Source organism: Malus sylvestris, chromosome 15, assembly GCF_916048215.2.
Source record: "Malus sylvestris chromosome 15, drMalSylv7.2, whole genome shotgun sequence".
Taxonomy (NCBI): domain Eukaryota; kingdom Viridiplantae; phylum Streptophyta; class Magnoliopsida; order Rosales; family Rosaceae; genus Malus; species Malus sylvestris.
Window position 1 is genome coordinate 728,358 of NC_062274.1, and position 25,726 is coordinate 754,083.

The window sequence follows — 25,726 nt, forward strand, 5'->3', positions numbered from 1 at the left end:
AATTTCTTTTACCATTCAGTTAATTTCCTGCTTTATGTTTTGCTTTGCTTTTGTTCAAATTTCTAACCTAGAACTAGAAGTACGAAAACAAAGCTACCTAAAGGACATTAACTGAATGGTAACCCAAATTGCTGGGCCCGTTGAGATGCTAGTTGTGTTGTGCAATTTTTTTTTTTTTTTTGAGAGTTTTAACAGAAAGCTTACGGTACTGTTCGGTTTAACGAAAAATCATATTTTTACACTAAAAAATCAATTATGGTACTATTTACTTTCCCCTTTATTTTGTTCTTATCGTTAAAACTCAAAATTTTCATTGGTTTTCCTTTTTTTTTTAAGTGCTCGGTATTCAAAAATGCTCTACGTGTTTGTTTGGGCCCAAAATAATAGTTTGGGCCGAGGGTAGGATCACTCTCGGCCCAGGAGGCCGGGCGGCAAAAGGACCATGGATCGGTCAACACGTGGGCGTCCAAACCTAGGGCGGTTAGGACGAATCCTAGTGCAATGGGGAGTCTCGACGGGATCGGATATCCAGGAAACTAATCCAGCTTAGCTAAGGACTAGGTTCATAGTCCTAGTAGATGTAGGACTGGTCGAGGTGATCCGGAGAGGGAAACCTAGTCCGAGTAGGATTTAAACTCGGACTCAAGGTTCAGTACTATAAATAGGGGACGCTGTGCATCAGGAAGAGCCCCCCGACAAATCAATACAAAATTGCCCTGCGCAAACTCTCACAACTTGTGATTTTTCTTTTTCCTTTTTCGCTGACACATCTTCCGTTGGCATCAACAGCACTGTGGAAGCAACCGGTGATATCTTAAGTCGGCATAGATAGCTCTGTCACCGTAGAGTCAGTCGGTCTCGCAGTATCTTCCGTTGGCATCAACAGCACTGCGGCGAGAACGATTGATTACCTATCCAAGTCTCGGTCGAGAAGGGTTTCTAAATCCTTATTGGTCGAGGTCATCTCATTAGCCTTCTCGGCGAAGTGAGGTGTTACAATTATTACATTCGGCACATTGAAAGCCGAATTTGATTCTGAACTTCGTAAGAATAGTAACCTTGTCTTCAGGTTCGAGAGCCCAAGAGGCCGAGACGTGTTCATTTCTCGGCCGCAATCGCAAGACGCAGAAGTCAGTAGCGCGACCCAACGCAACATCAACAAATTTACTCCTCGGCCGAGCTCGGCCGACGAGTTGGCACGCCCCGCATTCACCGAAGGACGTAGTTAGCTCATTAATTACTCGGCCTGCGCGCCACGTAGGCTTTGTAGTTTTTAGGGTCAACATTTTGGCACGCCCAGTGGGACTCAGTGCTAAACTACGAAGTTCATGCCAATTGAAACACGATCGGTAAAAAAGAAAACCACTATGGGAAAGTCGATAGCTGATTTGCCGAATCAAAGCACGGGACAAAGTGTGCCACAAGCGCAGAATCCCCTTAGCGCCGTGACACTTGAGTCCACGAGTGCGACCCGCCGAGAGAGAGAAGCTAATCTCCGCAGTCAACTCCGCGGTCCAGAAATCCCTAACAGGAACACCTGCATTCTCACTGAAGGGATAGTAGAAGAGTGTGACGAGGATGGTGGTGAAGGATCTAATCCACCAACAAGGTCGTTTCTTCGAAAGCGACTGGACGAGCAGTCTCGGTCAGTCGAGCAGACGTTTAGTCGAGGCATTGACAAGCTGCATGACGCGATACTCAGTTCCAATGATCGACAAACCAGGCTGCTTGAAATGCTGGTTAGTCAAGTTGGTGGCAGCAGGCCTTTCGATCTTCGCCAACATTGTTTACCAGGAAACAACCCGGTACCGATTGTACCGGCCGAGCCTATTCCTGCCCAGCTCAAACCAATTAATTTGGAGAAAGGAAGAGGGTCGAATAGTAGGTCAGACGGGACCGACCAGAGGGTCGAAGCAACACCTGTTGATATGACCGAAGTTCAGCGGATGATCGACTCGACCATGAAGAAAGGGTCGAAGTTTCCCAAGTTTATTCATCCATACCCAGCGTCTGTGGAAACGTTTGGATACCCGAAGGGTTTCAAGATCCCAGATTTTAGTCTTTTTACCGGTGAATCGTCCCTGTCTTCGTTGGAGCACGTGGCTCGTTTCACCGCGCAATGTGGAGATGTTAATAGTGATTTCCACAAGTTACGACTGTTCAATTTTTCATTGACCGGTTCGGCATTTGCCTGGTACATCAATCTCCCGCCTAATTCCGTCCAAAACTGGGAGGAGTTGGTCGAGAAGTTCCACGAGCAGTTTTATCGGCCGGGGATGGAGATGTCAGTCTCTTCATTAGCACGGATGGCTCAGGCATCTGATGAGTCACCAATGGATTATCTTACCAGGTTCAAATCGGCTAGGAATTGGTGCCGAGTGCCTTTACCTGAAGTCGAATTTGTCAGGCTTGCTTTGAACGGCCTTGACGTCGAATACAAAAAGAAATTCTTGGGGGCAAATTTTCGGGATATGTACGAATTGGCCCAACATGTCGAGCAGTATGATTATTTGCTCCGCGAGGAAAAGACTTCGAAGACTCCAGTTCGGGGAACGATATACAAAAACCCTACTGTCAATTATGCATCGACCGAGGATGAATGTGTTAGTGTGGATGCGGCTGAGATAGTAATAGATAAGCCATACATTTGCAAGGCATTGACTCAGGTTGATTCTAGAGAAGCCAAAAGTCGCTCGGCCACTGAAGGAACATCGAAACCGTCAAAGGTTTATACTTTTGATATTACCAAGGCTGACGCAATTTTTGACCAACTGTTATCAGCAAGAATCATTAAACTTCGGCCTGGTCATAACATTCCTAAGGCCGAAGAGCTTAAAGGAAAGGTGTATTGCAAATACCACAATTCGAGCAAACACACGACAAACAATTGCGTCGTATTTCGCGACAACGTCCAAAGCTGGATTGATAATGGCAAACTGAAGTTTCCCGAGAAGAGGATGAATGTTGATACTGATCCGTTCCCCACGGCAACAGTAAACATGGTCGACGCGTACCTACCCAAGGACAAAGGGAAAGGCAAGGCTGAAGTGGTTGAGACACAACGCCCGCGGAATCAGAATGTTCGGCCACGGTTCATGGCCGATTTGCGTTCAAATAAACCATCTGCGGCCTTAACGGGGCCCGCTATTGTCAAACCTATGATGGAGTATAGCGCCGATGAAGATAGTGGGACAGCGGTTTTGTGCAGGAAATGTAAAGCGAAGGTCAACAGTGAACCAGAGGAGAAGCCTTCTTCGCAACCCATGGCCGTAACTCGGCAAAAGATAGCCAATGAAGACCAACATCATGGGGTTTTTGGGAGGCTCGGTCCTAAAGTACGGATGGAAGAGACACCCCCGGTCAGGCGGCGCCTCGATTTTGATGCTTCATTTTATGACGATGATTACTATAAGCGTAATTCTAGCAGTTCAGGATCATCGCGGAGTCAAAAGACCTTCAAGCCTCCCGAGTCTAGAGATCAACGTTGGTATACATACCATTCTTCGAGGGGCGTTTACACCGCGTTGTCCAAATCTCAGAAACGCCGGCATCAACGGATAGATTGCATGGCTCGCCGACAAGTAGCCCAAGAAGCTTCGGCCCCTAAGTGGCGGCCGAAGGATACAGTTGCCACTGATGAGGAGCGACCACCTCCAGCAATTATGACAGAGTTGGCTCAAGGGAAACGGCTGGTCGATCAAGATGTCGAGACCATGTTTGAAGAAGCTGATAAACGGATCAAACTTCTCATTCGACCAGGGGAAATGAAGGCACGTCTTGAACATTTCAGGCAAAAGGCCGAAAGCAAATTATCCCCGCTAGCTATGCAAGAGCCTTTGGTCAAAATTCGACGGAATTTGCATCCCCCGTTCCTTGGGGAGTCTTTAGAGTATATGCGAGAATTTCATAAGAATCATTCGGCCAACGATCTGTATGGTTTGCCGAAGGCATGCCAGGACACCATTGATCTGATCCTGACTTGTCCGGATGCCGAGCGGATCATCCAGAAGACCTCAGATCCAGGATTGAAAGCAAGGTTCCAGCACATACGAGAAGCTCGTGTTTTTGGGTTTGAAGTCGACCCGTACATCGATATCAATGCAGCTGACCTTCCTTTCTCGCTGGAGGACCTTCAGTATTTACGATATCACTTTGAAGTATTTTCGGCGGTTTCTCTCTTCGGCCTTACGACCGATGAAATCGCACGTATTGCCCGTCTGGATGCTTATCTCGACACTAGGGATGCTCGGCTACACTACCAGGAGCAGGTTCAGATCCTGACCCCAAGTTCATTGTCAGTCTCAACCTTACCTGAGGCGGTCATGCAGAACCAACAAGTCTTCGAAGCAGCTCCGCCGAGTGACGTCATTGAAGAAGGGACAGAAGAGTCTCGTTGTCCGACTCTGACCAACCGAACGAGGAGGGTCTTGGCCAAATGGGCCCTTCAGTCCTGGATAATATGGAAATCAGTATGGTCCATGTGTTACCTGCTGATTTTCAATCAAGCACGGCTCAACCAAATTTCCTTGATGGAGATGTGGTTGCCGAGGAACCCGGCCATGTCGATTTTGTATCGATTGCTGAAGGCGAGTCAACAGCAAAAGATGATAGTCTAAAGGCCGCTTTGGCCGAATTGTTCCCTCGTTCATCGTCGGCTAAGCTTCACCATTTAAAGCCACTATATGTGACGGCCCACATCGAGGGATATCCAGTTTCTAAAGTTTTTGTCGACTGTGGAGCTACCGTTAATATTATGCCTTTGAACATCATGAAGGCCTTGCGCCGTTCAAATGACGAGCTTATTCCGTCAGGAATCACAATGAGTAGTTTTGTCGGTGACAAATCCCACACCAAGGGTGTACTACCGTTGACTGTAAATATTGCCGGTCGCACCCATATAACCGCTTTTTTCGTGGTTGATTCCAAAACCGAGTATAATGCATTGCTCGGCCGAGATTGGATTCATCAAACCAGTTGTATTCCTTCATCATTGTACCAAGTGCTTGTCTTTTGGGACGGTAAATCGGTCACTGTTCATCCGGCCGATAACCAGCCCTTCGAAGCTAACATGATACAAGCACGGTATTATGACGATCACGTCGGCTACATTACTTTGCAGGGCTTCAATGAAGAGGGACGGCCGACTCGAATTTCCGTTCAGAAAGCTATCGAGGTTGGCGCCGAGACTGTTCAGCAGGATTCGGCGAGACTCGGGTTAGCTAACTTTCTCCCCGAAGCCGATGTTTGACACCGATCGGGAAACACGCAGGGCCGCGGTTTCATCTACTATGGAACGACTGCTGGCCCATTGGTATACGATATCTAAACAACCAAATTCGAGCGTCAACCTCGTCGAGTTCCTTGCTGAGGGAGATAATGGGCCTGTATTATCTTTTGATAAAATTCGAGCCGCCCCGGCCGAACTCGAAGATCATCGGCCCCTTGTTAAGGACCCTTTGGAAGAGATTAATGTTGGGACGGCCGATGACCCACGGCTTTTGTTTATTAGTGCGTTACCTCCTCAACAAATGAAGGACGAGTTGCGGGCCTTGCTTACGGAATTCAAAGATTGTTTTGCTTGGAGTTATCATGAAATGCCCGGCTTAGATCGTGCTTTAGTCGAGCATGAATTACGTATTAAGCCCGGATTCAAGCCTTTCCGTCAGCCACCTCGTCGATTCTCGACCGAAGTACAACTCAGTGTCAAGGACGAACTAGTTCGGCTTTTGAAAGCCGGGTTCATTCGGACAGCTCGATATGTCGAATGGTTGGCGAATATTGTTCCTGTATTAAAGAAAAGTGGTGCACTGCGCATCTGCACCGATTTTCGAAATCTGAATCTGGCAACGCCCAAAGATGAGTATACAATGCCGATTTCAGATCTGTTAATCGATGCCGCGGCGAATCATTCGATCTTATCCTTTATGGATGGACATGCCGGATACAACCAAATATTTATTGCCGAAGCCGATGTGCACAAAACTGCTTTCCGTTGCCCGGGGGCACTGGGCACTTACGAATGGGTTGTCATGCCATTCGGCCTCAAGAATGCCGGCGCCACGTACCAACGGGCGATGAACACCATCTTCCATGATTTAATTGGCACCATCGTCGAAGTTTATATCGACGATGTTGTCGTCAAATCTAAACGCCGACAGACACATCTGGACGATCTCCGACAGGCTTTCCTCCGTATGCGTTAGCACAACCTCAAGATGAATCCTGCCAAGTGTGCCTTCGGTGTATCGGCCGGGAATTTTCTTGGTTTCCTCGTACATCATCGTGGGATTGAAGTCGATGAGAATAAGGCACGCGCAATCATCACCGCCCCACCCCCAACAACAAAGAAACAATTACAGTCCTTACTCGGCCAGATCAATTTTTTACGCCGATTTATTGCTAATTCGGCAGGTAAAATGAAAGCATTTTCCACACTTTTGAAGCTCAAGGACTCAGATAAGTTCATGTGGAATGAGGAGCACCAGGCGGCGTTCACGCAGATCAAGGTTTCCCTTACAAACCCACATGTCCTGGTCCCTCCTCAGCGCGGTAAGCCTCTCAAGCTATACATTTCGGCGGCCGACGAGTCCATCGGTTGCCTCCTCGCGCAAGACAACGATGCCGGACGGGAACAGGCTATCTTCTACCTCAGCCGTAATCTGAGTCCTCCGGAGATCAATTATTCCGCCGTTGAGAAGCTCTGTCTCGCCGTGTTCTTCGCTGCATCCAAGCTTCGGCATTACATGCTCCCGTCGGTCACCCAAGTCATTGCCCAGACCGACGTTATCCGGTACATGCTTACCCGGCCAATTGTGAAGGGCCGAATTGGGAAATGGACGATGGCGTTGTCCGAGTTTAGTTTGCAATACGTGCCGCAAAAAGCTGTGAAAGGACAGGCGTTGGCCGATTTCCTTGCCCAGCACCCTTCGCCTTACGATTTCGGAGGTGCTGACGTCGAGATTGGCATGGTGGTGACCCGCGACAACTATTGGACGATGTATTTCGATGGTTCCAGTACTTCGTCCTCGGTCGGCGCAGGCATCGTCATTTAATCTCCTCACAACGATCGTTGGTATTTTTCGCTTAAATTGGATTTCGACTGCACCAATAATCAGGCCGAATACGAGGCTCTGGTCATTGGTCTGGGCCTCCTTCTTGACCTACATGCCACTCGTGTCCTCGTCCTCGGGGATTCTGAACTAGTGATTAACCAAATTAATGGGTCTTTTCGCTGCATGAGTTGTACTCTGGCGCCTTACCACATGGTCGCCAGCTATTTGGCCGAGTCCTTTGACGGTATTACATTCGAGCATGTTTCTCGGGTTCATAATACCGACGCAGACGAGTTGGCTCAAATCGCCTCCGGTGCACAACTCCTGGGGGGCAAGCTAGGCCGGGAGATACCAATATTATGACAATTATACCCGGCCTTGGTTGATCAGCAAATCTTCCGTCGAGACAATGTGATACGCACTAGGGTCATGTCCCTGCCTTCGTTGTTAGATCGGCAGGACTCTATAGAAATTTGCGCGGCCGAGGCAGTACCAGATGATTGGAGAAAGCCCATTATGCAGTACCTTGACAATCCTAACGGAAAACATAGTCGCAGGACACGGGCTCACGCCACGAACTATGTCACGTACCAGAACGAGTTGTACCGAAAGGGCGAAGATGGTTTGTTATTGCTATGCCTCGGCCCCCAAGAGAGTGCTCGAGCGATCGCAAAAGTTCATGAAGGGGTATGCGGAGCTCACCAGTCTGGACGGAAAATGCAATGGCTACTCCGACGACACGGTTATTTTTGGCCGAGAATACTGAAAGATTGTATCGAGTTTGCACGAGGATGCGTGCAGTGCCAAATCCATGGACCTATACAAAGGGTCCCGGCCGAATTGCTACATTCGGTCATTAAGCCGTGGCCGTTTAGAGGATGGGCCATGGACGTAATCGGCAAAATCACGCCGACTTCTGGAGCTGCTAAGCATGCATGGATAATAGTCGCAACTGATTACTTTACTAAGTGGGTCGAAGCAAAATCATATGACGAGTTAACATCTAAAGAAGTTTGCGATTTCGTGGAGGAACACATTGTGACCCGGTTCGGTGTGCCAGAAACGATCATAACCGACAATGGAACAATCTTCACAGCCGAAAGGTTTAAGGAATACACGGCCAATTTGAAAATTCGGCTGGAACAGTCCACACCGTATTATCCACAGGCGAATGGGCAGGCCGAGGCAAGTAATAAAGTGTTGATCGGCATCCTCGAAAAAATAATAAAAGAAAGGCCTGGCATGTGGCATTTGAAGTTGAACGAGGCATTATGGGCATACCGAACGTCGCCCCGATCGGCGACTGCAACGACCCCATACGCATTAACCTACGGACACGATGCGGTGCTACCAGTCGAGTTGAGCATAAATTCGTTGCGATTAACTGAACAAAGTAGTTTGTTTAGCGCCGAATATAATCAGTCCATGAGACAGGGACTGGAAGATTTGGAAGAGGCACGACTTGACGCTTATAACTTACTGGTGGCACAAAAACAGATTGCCGAGCGAGCCTATAACCAGAAGGTGCCACAGAAAACGTTCGGCGAGGGTGAATTGGTGTGGCAAACGGTGTTGCCCATAGGATTAAAAGATCCTAGGTTCGGCAAGTGGTCGCCGAATTGGGAAGGGCCGTTCATTGTGCATAAGGTATACGGCAAATGGGCGTATCATCTTAAAGACCGGACTGGAGTAGTTCACAAATTACCGATTAATGGGAAGTTCTTGAAGAAATACTATCCGGTCACATGGGAAATGCGTGAATAAAAAATTTGTTGTACCGGTAGAAAAAAAAATCATTCCATTAAGATTGATAGGTATTACAAAAATGAGTAGGTCGAATACATTCAAGGAGACGAGGGAAGAAGAGTGCTGAGCAGAGCCTTCAACTCCAACCACCGCACGTCGGCCATGATGACTTCGGCTTGCCGATTTTTTTTGTCCAGCCTCAGGCGCTCGACCCGTTTTTTGGCCGCCGCATACTCAGTTAGGCGATCCTTCCCGCCTGACTCGAAGTCCCTCGCAAGCTCAGAAGCAATGGCCGACCGGCGTTTTGCTAGTTCGGCCATCTGACGGTCGAGCTCGGCTAACGCTTCTCCTTTTGCCCGTAGATCGTCAATCTTCGGACGGAGGGTGTCTTGAACGGCCGTGGCGGCTTGCAGGTCCTGTTCGGCCTTCAGAGCAGTCTGGAAGATACTAAATGTCTCCCGAACGCGCTCCAAGGCAGACGATGCCCGAACAATGGCATCTCCGCTCAGGCGACCGTCGGCTCCAAGGTCGTTCAGACACACGCCGAGCAGATCAAGACCGTTGCGCTCAAGTACTTGCGATGATGAGAGCGACAAGACTTCTCGCAACTGGGTTAGGGCGCTTGGATCGGCAGCCTCAGTCGGAGCGGCCGAAGGGCCGGACTCTGCAGTCGTGCTAGAGAGGAGGGCTTTGAATTCAACCTCCCATGAAGCCTGCACGAATAGACAAGGTTAAGCTTAAAGGAAGTCATAACAAGAATAGCAAGAAGGTGTCGTTTTTTTTTTAACCTGCCAAGAGGAGACCTCGGCCATGTCCCCAGGATCATTGCTCGAACCTAAAGAACTCAATGGCCGAGCTTAGTGTCTCAGATTGCTTCTCACTTCACGCGGCCGATAGAGGTTATCTACGTTTGATGGCCACTGAGGCGGCCAGGAAATATAGATAACGCCCTTCGGCGCATAGAATTGACGGTGAAAAGAATGTACAGGCACCTGACATTTAGTATTTTCCTTGTTTAGAATTCTAAAGCAGAAAAGCAATCAGGAGGAGACAATTGAAGGTACTTACAAAAGCCGAGGTAACCTCCTGTGGAGGAATGTGGAAGCCTTGGTCTTGAGGATGGACCGGCGATTCCGCCGTGGCCTCAGGTTCCTCGAGCAGCCATTTGCCACGGTCGGCTGCCGATGGGCCGACTGGCGTAGCTGCTTCAGAGGAGGCAGGGACGTCCTGGTCCTAAGAAGGAACGAGAGGTTCGGCCACCGGGGTCGGTTCCTCGACCGTGCGCTTGCCACGATTAGCCGAAGAGGGGCCGGTTTGGACCGCCATCTCGGATACTAGAGGAGGTTGTCGACGAGTATGAGGACGATGCGCCAGCGGGACCTCGTCGCTCCCCTCACTCTCTTCCAACACGAAGACCGAGGGCTTTGGATTCTTGGGAGAGGTTCCCTCGGTCGTAGAAACCGCCTGTTGTGAGACAGGTGCCTTCTCGACAGAGGGAGGTACAACTGATGCGCCGGCCACAGAGGTAGGCCGCGCTGGGGCCGTCTCTGCGGCCGAAGCCGGCTGTTTCTCGACCCCAGAATGGCCGGCGGCGGGAGAAGGGGAAGCACTGGGAGTCGTCGTGTGACTGGAGATAACGTGGATCTCCCGTGCACCTTTCTTCGCCATTTGTTTGACCCGTTTGGCAGGCGGGGAAGGCTCGACAGCCGGCTCGGCCTCTTGGCGAGGCCGTTTGATCAGCACGGCCCTATCAGCGGGTTTGTCCTTTAGGGCCACGACCGATTTTTTCCCGGCCGTGGCAGCGGCAATTGCCTCCGTCTTTCTCAAAGGCCGACTACCTAAAAAGATAAAGACAATTCAGCAAGGCAAATCAATATGCAAGGTTGATGGAAATGAGGAAAATGGAACAGGTACCTTGAGGATGGGGGGCCGAGGCCTTCTTAGGCCGGTCACCGAAGAGTCTGCTAAGCACATCTTCGACCGGCGCACCAAGGAATTCCTGGGTGTATTTCTCCCACCACTCACCAAAGGTGTCGGTGCAATGGGTTTCCGGGGTGGCTGGTCGAAGGCGGAATTTTTGGCAGCACTCTTGGAACTCCCTCACGGCGGTTCTACACTCCTTCTCAGAGGAACGAGGTTCGCGTCCACGGCTTAGGACCGTTCGGGAGGAGAGAAGGGGGATAGGGCAGCCCTGAAGGTAGCCGAGCTGTCGGGCAAGGAAGTTCGGATGATATACTTCCCAACCTGACCGTTTCTCATCACAGCCGAGAGGGAGGTCGCGAGCAAGCACAAACGACCCCCAGGTCTGACGAAGATCGGTGTCCTCCTCCGCGCTCCATGGGGAGGTAGGCAGCCTGATGGAGGAAAGATAGTCTCAACGACGACATATTAGGAACTCGTCGTTGGAGAAGTCGTCGAGAGCGAAGAGGTACCGAAATACCTCTTCGGCTTGATGGGGAGGTGTCGGTCGAGAGGCCAGTTGAGGTCCAAGCGCCTCTGTTGGTGAGAATTCAGCTATGGCCGGCCGAAGGGAGGCGAAGTATACCTGCAACCAGAGTTGGAAGACCCAGAGAGGACCATTCTGGTGTGGGTCGACCTTGTGGAGGGTCGCCTCGGCCAGGCAGCGGAAAAGTTGGGCGAGAATGTTGGAACTCAGTGCCAAGACGTGACCACTAGCCAGGGCTTCGGCTACCGGCATGTTCTCGACCAAACACTTGTTTGACTTGGTACAACAAATGTATTTGTTGTACCAGTAGAAGAGGAAGGCTTCATGCTCTCCCTCTCGCAGGTCCTCTTCTCCTCGGCCGGCGAAGTGAAGATAGAGGGTGTTGTAATTACAGAAGTTCTTGTGGAGCTTCTGAATATCTTCCTTTGACGGGATATGACCGTCACGGTTCAAGGTCTCGAAGGCCCGACGGTCGAAGAGCGTTTTCAGGTCGATATTCGAAGGATGCCCATAGAGGGTCGCGTCGACGGGGATCCCGGTCGCCGAAGTCCCCAGAATGGCAGTGATATCCAGGATGGTGGGACCAATGGGACCCAGAGGAAGGACCATTGTGTTGGTGGCCGAGCACCAGAAGCACAGAGCGGCTTGGAGAAGCTCCTTGTCGGGGACGATTTCCATAGACGAAAGGAGGATGGCGTCGTAGATGCCAAGGGCCTTCCATTGATCGCCGAAGAGTCGTTCCATTCGAACGACCCAGGCTGCCCAGGATGTGGTCGTCGAGGGCCAGGAGCCCTGGGGTTTAGCCGCATCCCATCGCGACCATTCAAACCCTTGAAGCAAGGGTGTTAGGCAGTGCTCCTGTAGAAGGCCGATGATAGTCGGCGGTATTGTAGCCTTGAAGAGAGGACCCAGGATTTGGTACTGAGTGCTCATGTCGTTTTCAAACCTGATGGTCTTGATAGAGCTCCGATCAAAAATCTTCTGATGTTGGTCACATTCCCTGGAAAGCTTGGAGATGAAGGACGCCATTGTGAGGAAGAAGCACGGAGTAAAAGGGTTGTCTGGGTTGGGGATTTAAAGACGAAGACTTGGAATAGGAGAAATGCACTAGAAATCAGTGGCAGAGGATTTCAGGAAGTTTGAGAGCGTAAAAGTACAAATGAAGGAATTTCGGTATTTATAGAGTTATGGGGGGAAGAGCAATCGTTCGAAATTCAAAACAAAGGGCAAAATCGACCGAAGGAATTGTTGATCATGATGAACCTTTGGGAAATACGGTTGAGAAGACCGAAGGTTTTAGGGTTTTGGGGGCGCATGATTGCGTGTGACGGCGAAATTAATGACGAAAGACGGTTCGACGCCCGCACGATGACAAGTGGGCTCACGGACTGAGGTAGTGGCTCGCGGATTTAGATAGTGGTCATGATGGCAAGACGGTTCAGGCTGCCGCACGCCTTAGACGTCATTATGGGGGATTGGCCATGTTAGAGGACGCCACGTGGCGAGTGGGTTAGCAGGATCAAGATCGTGCGATCGTGCTCAATAAATGCGCCTTGGAACTCGGGTATTAGGATCCTGAGTGGTAGATTCGCTTCTTCAAGGCCGAAACTCGGCCGAAGGTTTCAGGCCGAGGACCTCAGAAGCGAGGGGGCAATGTTTAGGCCCAAAATAATAGTTTGGGCCGAGGGTAGGATCACTCTCGGCCCAGGAGGCCGGGCGGCAAAAGGACCATGGATCGGTCAACACGTGGGCGTCCAAACCTAGGGCGGTTAGGACGAATCCTAGTGCAATGGGGAGTCTCGACGGGATCGGATATCCAGGAAACTAATCCAGCTTAGCTAAGGACTAGGTTCATAGTCCTAGTAGATGTAGGACTGGTCGAGGTGATCCGGAGAGGGAAACCTAGTCCGAGTAGGATTTAAACTCGGACTCAAGGTTCAGTACTATAAATAGGGGACGCTGTGCATCAGGAAGAGCCCCCCGACAAATCAATACAAAATTGCCCTGCGCAAACTCTCACAACTTGTGATTTTTCTTTTTCCTTTTTCGCTGACACATCTTCCGTTGGCATCAACAGCACTGTGGAAGCAACCGGTGATATCTTAAGTCGGCATAGATAGCTCTGTCACCGTAGAGTCAGTCGGTCTCGCAGTATCTTCCGTTGGCATCAATAGCACTGCGGCGAGAACGATTGATTACCTATCCAAGTCTCGGTCGAGAAGGGTTTCTAAATCCTTATTGGTCGAGGTCATCTCATTAGCCTTCTCGGCGAAGTGAGGTGTTACAATTATTACATTCGGCACATTGAAAGCCGAATTTGATTCTGAACTTCGTAAGAATAGTAACCTTGTCTTCAGGTTCAAGAGCCCAAGAGGCCGAGACGTGTTCCTTTCTCGGCCGCAATCGCAAGACGCAGAAGTCAGTAGCGCGACCCAACGCAACATCAACAAATTTACTCCTCGGCCGAGCTCGGCCGACGAGTTGGCACGCCCCGCATTCACCGAAGGACGTAGTTAGCTCATTAATTACTCGGCCTGCGCGCCACGTAGGCTTAGTAGTTTTTAGGGTCAACAGTGTTACAACATAAGTAAAGTTTCACTAAAATTATAACATGTAAAATACGACTTGAATATACAACATTACCCCCCAAGTTAACTAGTCAATGGTAAGGAATCTCTCGATGTTAAGGGCGTGTTTGGCCTATTCTGTTCTACTCGACTAGCTAGGATTACTAGTCTAGTGTACATAAACTAGTTTTAAAGCTTCACTAACCAGTCCTAACGAGACCCCCCAAAATTGGGCGGACTGCTAAGACCTCTATGCTTTGCTTCGCCCTGCCCATCTACTTCTTCTTCCTCACATCGCCCCTCTCGCTTCATGCATTTTAGTTTCTCACCGTTCGGAGAAACCCAAACCAAAACTACTACTTCTTCCTCACTTCGCCCCTCCTGCTGCGCGCATCGCAGTTTCACGCCGTTCGAAGAAGCCCAAAACAAAATTCCAAACCGAAAAGCCCAAGTGAGGCCGGCGAGATCCATAAAGAAGAATAGAGGGTTGCCGTTTGGAAGCTCCGATTCGAATTGCAAAACCCCAATACTTTGAAGCTCTGCACCATCTGTGAGGCAACTTTTCTAGTAAAAAAAAATAACGAAAGGAGGAAAACTGGAGAGGACAGAGTTCAAGAAAATGTTAGGAAAAAGGGACAGGATAGAGGGAAAAAACAAAGAATTTATTTTAATTATTTTATTTTTTAGTTTGACACAATACCAAACGTTTTATTAAACAATCGAATTTAATTTAGTTTAAATCAATTTAACTTAGTCTTAAAACTAATCTAATTAAAAATCATTCAGTTCAACAAATTCACCTAAAGTTCAAACTTTCAACAAGAGATCACAACCGTCTCATGATCAATCACCATATTGACAGTGATTTCGGGAAAAGTTCCATAAAAACGTGTTTAGGTGACCCTAAAAGGCAAAGAACCAAACATCAATTTTTTATAGGAAAACTAACCAAAAGGGCTTGAAAAGTTTAACTTTTAACCAAAAACCACATTGAAAGTTTATTTAATGGTTAGTACAAAGCCCATTTTTATATCAGCCCAATAAAATTAGCTCAAAAAATGTAATTTATCGAACTTCCAATTTTGCCCTTAACGTCATGGCTTTCCCGTTTATTTGGTCCGTTTCGCGAGAGAGGAAAGGTATATAGATCTCAAATTTATTTCTCCATGATGTCGGTAATTTTCTCTGTGATGTCTATAGATCTTCTGCTTCGTCAAATCAACGAGCTCCCATTTTACTTGATTCTTTGGTTATCCAGCTGACCAGGTAATTTTCTCTTCCAACTAAATTAAGATTCAACTCCTCTCTGTCTTCCCTCTCCAATTCCAACACACACATCAATGACCACCAACTCTGAAAAATGGCAGTGGAACCTCATGCATGTGATGAACAGATGCATATCGCACTTCAGAAAGAAGCGGAGATGTCGTTGTATGACCTAGATGACACGCCCTTACCGAATCTACCTTCCGCCGAAAAACCTGTAAGAGTTGGATCATGGCCGCCGTTCCTAAGGTGCAAGAATTGCAAAGGGCGGCTTCTGGGCGTTCGAACGCTTACCTGCGTCTTCCGACTGCAAGGACATCCCTCCCAACCCTATCAATTTCCAGGATACTTTTGGGTAGATAGATATGCGACTTGATTTTCTATCTTTTGTTTGATTGATGAGAAAATTGAGATTAATTAAGATGGGAAATAAAAGCTTTCTCCATGTAGCATTCTTCAACTCCCAAGCCTTTTGACACTGCCTTTTACAAACCTTTTAAAATCCCTCGCAACCCTTTGAAATTGTCTTCCAAAACGTCACTGTTGAAAATAAAAACCACAAATTAATGCAAAAAAAATAAAAAATAAATTTCGTTGTTCTTTTGTTAGATGAGAGAGGGAGTGAGAGACAGTGGCAAGGTGCCAAATCCTATTTCATCAAGTGCTATCTAGTTTTCTATGCATGTATAAATATGTGTTTTGTTTCCTTAATTTTAATTTAGAGTAGAGGATCAGATCGAACATGTGAGGTATAATACTATTATTTTATAGCTCTGCAGTTTACTAACAAGTTTATTTTTTTTCTTTCTTTCTTTTAGTTGAATTAAATATTACGTAATGGATTGATCTTGCTCAAAGTTTTGTCTGGCTTGGTAATTACAAATTTTAATTGTTCATGCAGGTACTACTTGTGCTACAATCTTGACCAAGGCTATTTATACCGATTGTCTTATTTTTTCACCCATATTTTTAATTTCATTCACCATAAAAAGTTAAAAAATTGAAATTTTATTTCTTCATTTACTATTTTTTTAAATTGTTATGTATGAAACTGGACACGGGTACTATTTCTGAAACTAAACATGGATACTACACTATTTCTTAAACAGACTATTTCTGAAATTGAACGCATATACTAAACTATTTCTTAAACTGAATAATGACTATTTTTGAAAACTAAACACGGGTACTATCACTATTTGTTAAACTGAACACTGACTATTTCTTAAATTGACTATTTATGAAACTAACACGGATACTACACTATTTATAAAACTCACTATTTATGAAACTGACACGGGTACTACACTATTTATTAAACTGACTGACTATTTATAAAATTGACATTGACACATGTACTACACTATTTATTAAACTCACTATTTATAAAACTGACACGGGTACTACGCTATTTATTAAACTGACTGACTATTTATAAAACTGACACAGGTACTACACTATTTATTAAATTGACTGACTATTTATGAAACTTAATACTAACTATTTCTTAAACTGACTATTTATGAAACTAACAGGGGTACTACGCTATTTATTAAACTCATTGACTATTTTATGAAACTCAGGTATTACACTATTTATTAAGGGGTGTGCTATCCACACACCCCAAATTACTTCTCACACACCCTTGTTAATTTCTATCCGTTGATCTTCTTCAATTCATCCGATCCGACGGCCGAAAATTAGAAGGGTGTGTGAGAAGTAAAATGGGATGTGTGGATATCACACCCCTTTATTAAACTGACTAACTATTTATGAAACTAATACATGTACTACACTATTTATTAAACTCACTATTTATGAAACTGACACGGGTACTACACTATTTATTAAACTGACTGACTATTTATGAAACTGACACATGTACTACACTATTTATTAAACTGACACAGGTACTACACTATTTATTAAACTGACTAACTATTTATGAAACTGACACATGTACTCCACTATTTATTAAACTCACTATTTATGAAACTGACACGGGTACTGCACTATTTATTAAACTCACTGACTATTTTATGAAACTGATATAGGTATTACACTATTTATTAAACTGACTAACTATTTATGAAACTAATACATGTATTACACTATTTATTAAACTCACTATTTATGAAACTGACACAGGTACTACACTATTTATTAAACTGACTGACTATTTATGAAACTGACACATGTACTACACTATTTATTAAACTGACACAAGTACTGCACTATTTATTAAACTGACTGACTATTTATGAAACTGATACATGTACTACACTATTTATTAAACTCACTATTTATGAAACTGACACGGGTACTACACTATTTATTAAACTGGAGGTTGCCCTCACTCCACCAGGACCTCCTCCCAATTGGAACTAACCACTTCTAATCACCCAACTCGTACCACCAATCGTCGTCTCTTCTCTCCATGCACCAACATAATTAACCTTCCACCAACCAAATGCCACTTTCCTCCACACAAAATAAACACTATTTATAGAAAGATAGCAAAATAACTCACAGTATTTCTGGAATTGAACAAAATAAACACTATTTATAGAAATATAGCAATAGTACCAAGAAACAAAGAGTTTTCATTTTTTCGTAGGTAAAAAAGAAACAAGGGCATCAATTATTTTGAGCCTCCAAAAATTATATTCTTTCAAACTTTCCCATTTCACGATTAATTCCAGCCGTTGGATGAAATAGAAGCTTCATCTGTGGAGCAGATATAGTTGATTTAAATATCCGAGCGAGTTGTGATTTGAAAGAGGCCTCCTGTGTTCTGTCTTTCCCGCGGCCATTAAATGAACCTCTCTCTCTGTCGTCCTGCACAAACTGTGAAAAACTTTAAAGGGGCATTTTAGAGAGAGAAAAATGAAATATTTTAGAGAGAGAGTAGAAGCTCTGTCTCTGTCTCTCTCTCTCTCATCCGTGCCAACAAACAGCAAGACGTATTTAGATAGATAAATTAAATGCAGAGCTCTAACTACCACTTTTAGCAATCAAACATGTCATTCTCACATTCACACTCCACTTTTTATTAGCCTCTCTCTCTGTCTCTCTGTCTCTCTCTCTCTCTCTCTCTCTCTCTCTCTCTCTCTCTCTCTCTTATCTCCCTCTTCAGCCTAAGCCTCTGCATTTTTCTGTGGCTAGGGAGAGCTTTTGGGGATTTCCGATGTGGAACTTGGCGGAGAACGTGTTCGCGAGATCGGGGTCGTTTCGGGAGGGAGGGGACGATGAGGAGGCGCTGCGGTGGACCGCGCTGGAACAGCTCCCGACCTACGCCCGAGTATGATGCGGCATTTTCAGAAACGTCGTCGGAGACACTATGGAGATCGACGTCGGCGAGCTCGAGGCTAAGGACCAGAAGCTCCTTCCCGACGGCTTGTTAGCTATCTCATTTCAACCGACTGAAGTCGGAAGAAATCGCAAGGTGAGAGGAAGCTTGTTTGTTGGAGGAGGTAGGCACCTTTTGAATAACAAACCTATTAATCTCTGTTTGGTGGATTAATGAGGTAGTGGCATACTTGTAAATAAAAAGAAGTTTAATTCTAACAGAATGGGATTTCTGTTAGGGGCAGGGGCTGGAAAAAAAAGTTATTTCGTTTTGGGCTTTTAATTCATCCCATGTGGGTTTAATGGATGTGGGCCTGAAATAGAATAGTTTTGTCCTTATGATTAAATATGAAGCCCTTTTGATTAAATAATAGTATATGGTGGTTTTTGGTTAAATTAAACTTTATCCAAGCCCTTTTCATTAAAGCTCCCATTTTTTATTTCACACTTGACATCAAACAATACTTATTTCACACCACTTGACACAAAAAAAAATACAAATATCAATTTTTTTATTGCACACATGACCTTCAAAAATACTTGTTTCACATACTTGATCTTAAAAATATACTTAGTTTCACACTTGAACTTAAAAAATAGATAATTTTAGATACACCGAATTTACAAATTAAATTAGGTGTCATTTATAAGAAATAAGCACGTCAGCACGTCAGTATTTAAATAATAATTTAATCATCAGGAATCAAATCATTTAGTTTACAAAATTTATTTAAAAATTTAATCTCTTTAACATTTCTTCTAAAAAATAATTACTTCACACTTTCACCACTTGACCTTTAAAAATAGAGTAAATTGTAGTTATAATCTCTTAACTTTAACTCAGTTGGAGCAATGGTCCATCAACTAAAAATTCATTACCATTGCTCCCTCAACTCATCAAAACGTGCAGCTATGATCCCTCAACTAAAAATTCATTACCATTGGTCCCTCAACTTTAATTCAACTTGAGAAATGATCCCTTAACTTTAACCCAATTGTAGCAATAGTCTATCCAACATAACTTGTTTTGACAAAAATTTTGATGTTGTTGACGAAAATGACCATAATTACACACTTTGATGAGTTGAGAGACCCTAATTATATAAATGGTTATTCCAACATAACTTATGTTGACAAAATTTTGACGAAATTGATGAAAATGACTATAGCTACAAATTTTGATAAATTGAGGGACCAATGATAATGAATTTTTAGTTGAGGGACCATTGATTCAATTTAATTAAAATTGAGGACTATTGCTACAATTTACTCTTAAAAATAGTTGAAGAATTTTCAATCCTGAACCCTCCCACCCCCAATGGATCTGAAATCTCCTTCTCCTTTTCCTTCTCCTTCTCCTTCTCCCTGTGCTGATGAGATTGAAAATATTATCAGTGTAAGAGGAGATGGATTCAGTTCTCTTCCTCAAGATGTGGTTCATCACATTCTGTCCCCTCTTCCCATTTCAGACGTCATTCGAGTAGGAAGCTCGTCGAAAAAATACAGACAAATTTGTTCATCATCTTCCTCGTTGAATTTCGTTGCATTTCCTTCCGAATCTACGGCTACCTTCGAAAAACGGTCGGAGCTGCTGTCTTCCTTGGACAGCTTCTTATTACGCCGCGGCAATCACAGGGTACAAAACTTTCATCTCGACTGGGATTGTCAGTACCACTGTGGGAGAGAAACCAACATCCCAAAGTGCTGGGATGTCGAAACGTCTCGAGTTTTCTCTTGGATTCGCAACGCTGTCGATTGCCATGTCCAAAATCTTTCTGTTTCGTTTCGAACTGCGGTCGTACCTTTCTTGCAGTTTGCTTTTGGTGGGAGCCCCCAGACGGAGTTTCCTTCCGATGTCTTAACAGGTAGATCTTTGAGGTCTGTAGATCTAGACATGAAGTTTGCAACTATAAAGGCTCGCAACTTGTCTCTCAGTCATCATGTATCTAATTTATTACGGTTACATTTGAAAAATGTGACTGTCGAAGATGATGAGGCGTTTTGCAAATGGATTTCCTTAGCCTGCATATTTATCAAGGATTTGGTGCTTGAAGATGTGCATGGTTTAGGAAACATCGCCGTTGAAAGCGCGTCGATGGAATTGTTCAAGGTTCACTTTCCCTCTTCTGCTAGCCTCTGCCATGTCCATATATCAGGTGAGAAACTTGAACGTATAGGTATAACTTGGACTTTTAGGACCGCCCAACGTAAGAGCAAGTCGTTGAAAATTTCCGCTCCAAATCTGAAGTATCTGAGATGGTCTGGGAACATGATGAGCCATCAGAATCTGGGGGAATTCAATTTTTTGGAAAATGTAGATCTTGATCTCGACGAGTACGGAGTATACTACATGGACAACACCACATCACATCAGTTCCTCTCCAGTATTCAGGGTGTTAAGAGTCTTACTTTAAACCAGTGGAGTTTAAAGGTAATGGATCAATCCAGTGCATAAAATTGTTTTACAAGTTGCTTAATTTAATTTAGATTTTTATTAAATGTTTTGGGTTCCCTTGTTTGATGTTGTAGACTTTGTTCAAGGAAGGTTGCACGCCACCACCACTGCTCAATGTTTCGTATTTAGGTATGAGTATTCAGGACTTTTGTGATGAAAGCCTAGTCCCAACGATGGTCACTCTTTTCAAAAGCCTCCCTAATTTGCATACTTTGGAGATAATTCAGCTCAATGAGACTGGAGTTCTAAATGGTCTAACTGAACTCTCTCTCAAAGACAGGGTATGTTGCAAATCTTAGTACTTATTTCATTATATTTTGGTATGCATATGTTTATGGGAATGTTCGATTGATTTGCTTGTTTGTTATTTCTCAGATCAATGACGTAAGGATAGAGGTGTCTTACGGGGTTCATTTGATCGAGTTTGTGAGGTATATCCTTGAGCGTGCTCAGATATTGAAAAAATTGGTTGTCATTTGTTCATCCAAATAACCAAGTTTGGTAGGAGAAATATATAGAAGCGTGAGTTTGTAAGAGCATGTATTGTAATGTACGGTTGTGAGAATGTGGAGTGTAGTCTGATTCAACAAACAATGGAGAGGAGGTCAGGTGGATGATTTGTGAAGGTGCCGCTGATTGGCTGATGCTTTAGCTAATTTTGGTGCAGATCATGATGCATATTACTGGTGGTTCAACGGTTCTTCATGTAAACTTCTGCTTATATTCGTCATCTTTCTGCTTGTACCAATTATCCTTCCATATGATTTTTATCGTATGTTTTCTTTGTATGTGGAGTTGATTTTTAATTCCCTTGTTGTATTACTTGCTATCTGTTTTCCTCAACGGACTTGGTTTTACGTCTCTCTCGTTTGTATTTCTCCTTTTATTTTAATTTGATTTATGGGGGCGGATAAGACTCACAGAAGCATTTTAGCCTTACCTTGGCCACAAATTTGGCTTCCACATCAGCAGCGGGTTTCGAATCCGAGACCTCCAATTTTTAGTTTTAAGGAAGCCTTGTAATCCGTCATTTACCACTGGACTACCAGCTCGTGATTCAAACTTATTTCTTATTGGTGACAATCATTTTATTTGTAAATTTAATCTATAAATTCAGTTTACCTAACATTACTCTCGTGTTAAATGGTAAAAGCTTAGGAGGTCACATGACTACCGCATGCGTGCTGTGCGTATGCATTATGCTAGTCTGAGCAATCAGTAAAGCCCATGGGCTTGTTGGACCCAAGATTTTGCGCTGTAAATTTTTTTTCTTTCAACAAACTATATTACTGTACTAATATAGTAATATTTACTTCACGAACTTTTTGAGTAAAACTCAAATTTTAAGTTCTAAACTTATCTCAATTTGCTCTAACCTTTGGGCCAAATATGAGTTTTAACTCAGAATTCCTCCCTGAGTTAGTGGCTAGCCCACCATATATGTGTGTGTGTGTTTTTTTTTTTTTTTATTTATGAATTCAGTAAATCGAACAGTTAAGATCTAATATGATCAAATCTAACTGTAACAAAAAGATCTAGGGGTCCAAATTTAATTTCAATGGCTAAAATAATTAAGAAAAAAAATTCTATCATGTGTTTCATATTCCTTTAGTGTTCCACGAGTTTCATGATGTCGGTTTAGTGATTTTTTAATATCTATCGGAATCTAAATATTTTTAGACTAAAATGTTCATAAAATTAAATTAAGATAGTCTATGAAATTATTTTTTAAAAAGTTACTTTTAAGAAAAATTATTCTAAATTTATACTTTAATAATCTCTGGCTAAAAATTTAACATATAAGGGTCGGAACAGAAAAATTGTTTCTAGGTTAAAACTAAACTCTCTGGATTAAAATTTTTAAGTTTTAACCCAATGGTTAGAGATGATCTAAGAGGGAGGGGTGGACTTAACCTTATAATAAGATAGCAATATGTGGTTTAAATTCGCCTTTGACGATAATCAAATTTAAGATCTCTCATTTATATGTGAAGATTAATACAACTAGACCATAATACTGTAAAAGTTCTTTTATTGTCAAGACCAAAAGGAAAAAGGAAAAAGCGTTTTTGTCTTGTGCAATCAAATTTAGGATTGATGTTGCCAAACAAAATGTTGTCTGGCGAGATTGTAAAATGAGCAGACTACAGCTATTGCACGACGTATTAATTAGTCCTCCAGGCTCCAGCGCGTGGTCTCATTCGTTTGGTACTAATACATGCTCACACCCGAAGTGTGTGTGAAATTTTTTAATTTTGTTTTTAAAATTGAAAGAAAGAGGAAGAGAGTGAAAGAGAACATGTGAGTGGAGAGAAAGAGAGTGAGAAATGTTTTTTTTTTTTTTTTTTTAAATTAGATATGTTAAAATCACATGTAGGTGAAGCTTAAACAAAAAATAGTAAAATTTTGATTTGTGAAATTATGCCTTTAACTTTTTTGTTGTAATAGAAGACTAAATAGTTTTTTCACTCTCTTTTGGTTGACAAAGAGGGTTCTATTAATATGTAGTTTAGATAAACCATAGACTTTGTTGATGCACAAAATCGAGTCGATCTTGGATCAACGTAAATCCGACCATAAATCACACAAACACACAGGAACACAAAGATATATCATAGTTCATCCCAAGTTGAGGCTATGTCTACCCTGGCGTCGATCTGGTTTCACTATGTATTGAGGCTAGGGTTTGCTTTCTTTGCCATATTTGCCATCCTTCTAAAGAGAGGATGAAGGATCCCTTTTATAGAATAAGGGTTTTCTTCCTCTCTTACATACATCATGGCCTAAGGAGTGAGCCCAAATATTAAGACCCAATATATGGTACAACAGACTTCAAGTTTCTACCGAGTGACAACTCCTACTTTCTATAAGTGCATGTGTGTGAGCTGTCGGACACTTGCACGTGATCGAGATATTTTATCGCATATATTATTATGCGATGAGTGAAACAAGGATCAAAACTACAACGATTACTGTTAAAATTCTTTGTCTTGTGTTCTCATCAAAGCTAATTTGTACACAAGTAACACCACAACACATAATTTCAAGTTTTGTAGATGCACCGCTCTTACATTAATTATGTTTATTTTTTAGTGCAAGCAATATTCTATATTAATCCACACCAAGAAGGACAAGGGAGGTTTGAACCCGAAATGCAGTGAGTTAAAAAAGAAGATCGTAATCGATAGAGGAAAGTCTTAATTACCAAATCAATCCACCATGTACATTTCATAAAAATAAATTTAATTATAGTTGATATTTGCTTAATGGGGTAGGATCCGAGAACATACATTTTGACACACATTTTTGTGGCTCCAATTATGTAGCTTTTTTCAAGGATCATCCTTGCGAAATGGAATTTATGACATTTATTTGTAGTGAAGAAAATTAACGAATACAGTTCTACAACGAACACTAATTTAATCCAACAACCATAAGATTTTAGATTTGGATAATTTTCTATAGAGATGATATTCGAGAGAATACATAAGAATAGACGTTGTATAACCCTAGAACTAGTTAAAACCCAATGTAATTGGACATAGGATGGCGATGATTGGGTCCAAAGCCACCAATAATTCACAACTAACCACTTGATTCGTGGCCTTTGTTTGGTAGTCGATTCGACTTCATGTATACGTATATAATATAATTGTACTATACTATCAAGTTGGGCAGAGGAGACCAGTATCCACTCCCATCCCATTGTACTATACTACCCTCAACCGGGAATGTGATTAGAAGCTTAATTAATACACATTTTCTGGTTTTTGATTTTAATAGACCTGTCACTTTTCTCTCCAGCCAACTTAAACGACAAAGGTCCATACATGGCTTAATTAAATATCAATCCATTTCTGTTTATGTTTTATTATTAGCTTAATTTACAACTATTAATCTCAGCCACTTGATTTTGAATCATATACCCATGATTTTGTGTCTTATTTTTGGTGCATGCCTGAAATTCATTAGACTATTCTTGCTGAATTGTATTCTGATGTCAAATCCTAAACATAATCTTTCTATATCCTTATTTTTTTAGTTAACTCTAGTAATTTCTACTCTAAGGTATATTCAGTTACGTCAAGAGATTTGTATTCAGGGACATATTTATTAATGAACCTTGGTGGTTTCGGAACCCTCTAAAAGCTTAGAAAAGCATCTATGAGGACCTTTGAGCACCACTCGACGGTCTAGGCAGGTGCTTGTTTTAGAACTCCATGAATTGCAGTGTTGTAGCGAGTACAAGTTTAACAAAGAAGATGAAGAAGTTTTAACTTTGTTTTTAATAACTTAGTCAAAACGGTGTCGTTTTGAATCATGCCATTTAAAAAATAAATAAACTCTCTCTTTTTGTCTAAAAACGTGAAGCCCATTATTTTTCATGCAATTCCCTCATTTAATTAAGGGTAAATTACATAGTAACACATAATGTTTGAGGTCTATTACAACCCCACTCAACATCTTTAAAACATTTCACTTTCATACCTCACGTACTATTTTATTTCAAAATAATAACTCCGTTAGATTTTCCATCAATTGATCCGTTAAGCACTGACGTGATTGCCATATTTGTGTCACGTGGCAATTTAAAAAAAAAATAAAAAAAAAACCTAAATCTTCTTTAAAAAATAAAAAAAAGAAGATGAAACCTTATCCCCCATTTTCCTCCTCTCTTCTCCCCACAACCCCAAACCAGAAACCTTATCCCCCCTCCTCCTCATCTCTTTTCCTCCATCTTCATCTTCCCTCTGCAACCCCAAAAAAAAAAAAAAAAACCTTCAGTTCGTCTTCCCCTCCCTTCCTTTTCCCCTATCTTCTCCTCCATCTTCATCTTCTTTCCAGC

The 25,726-nt window shown here is 43.3% G+C and overlaps 1 protein-coding gene across 1 annotated transcript; it reads left to right on the top strand.

Annotated features, from left to right (window-relative positions):
• Positions 1-19,714: 19,714 nt before the first annotated feature.
• Positions 19,715-21,741, top strand: LOC126605989 (uncharacterized). Its single transcript, XM_050273454.1, has 3 exons — positions 19,715-20,856; positions 20,955-21,161; positions 21,256-21,741. Exons 1-3 carry the CDS (start codon positions 19,744-19,746, stop codon positions 21,370-21,372), a joined length of 1,437 nt encoding a protein of 478 aa, XP_050129411.1. The 5' UTR covers positions 19,715-19,743; the 3' UTR covers positions 21,373-21,741.
• Positions 21,742-25,726: the final 3,985 nt, after the last annotated feature.

Coding starts and splice junctions, on each gene's coding strand:
- LOC126605989 (XM_050273454.1), top strand. CDS start 19,744: ATGGATCTGAAATCTCCTTCTCCTTTTCCTTCTCCTTCTCCTTCTCCC. Junction 20,857..20,954: donor TAAACCAGTGGAGTTTAAAG/GTAATGGATCAA, acceptor TTGATGTTGTAG/ACTTTGTTCAAGGAAGGTTG. Junction 21,162..21,255: donor AACTCTCTCTCAAAGACAGG/GTATGTTGCAAA, acceptor GTTATTTCTCAG/ATCAATGACGTAAGGATAGA.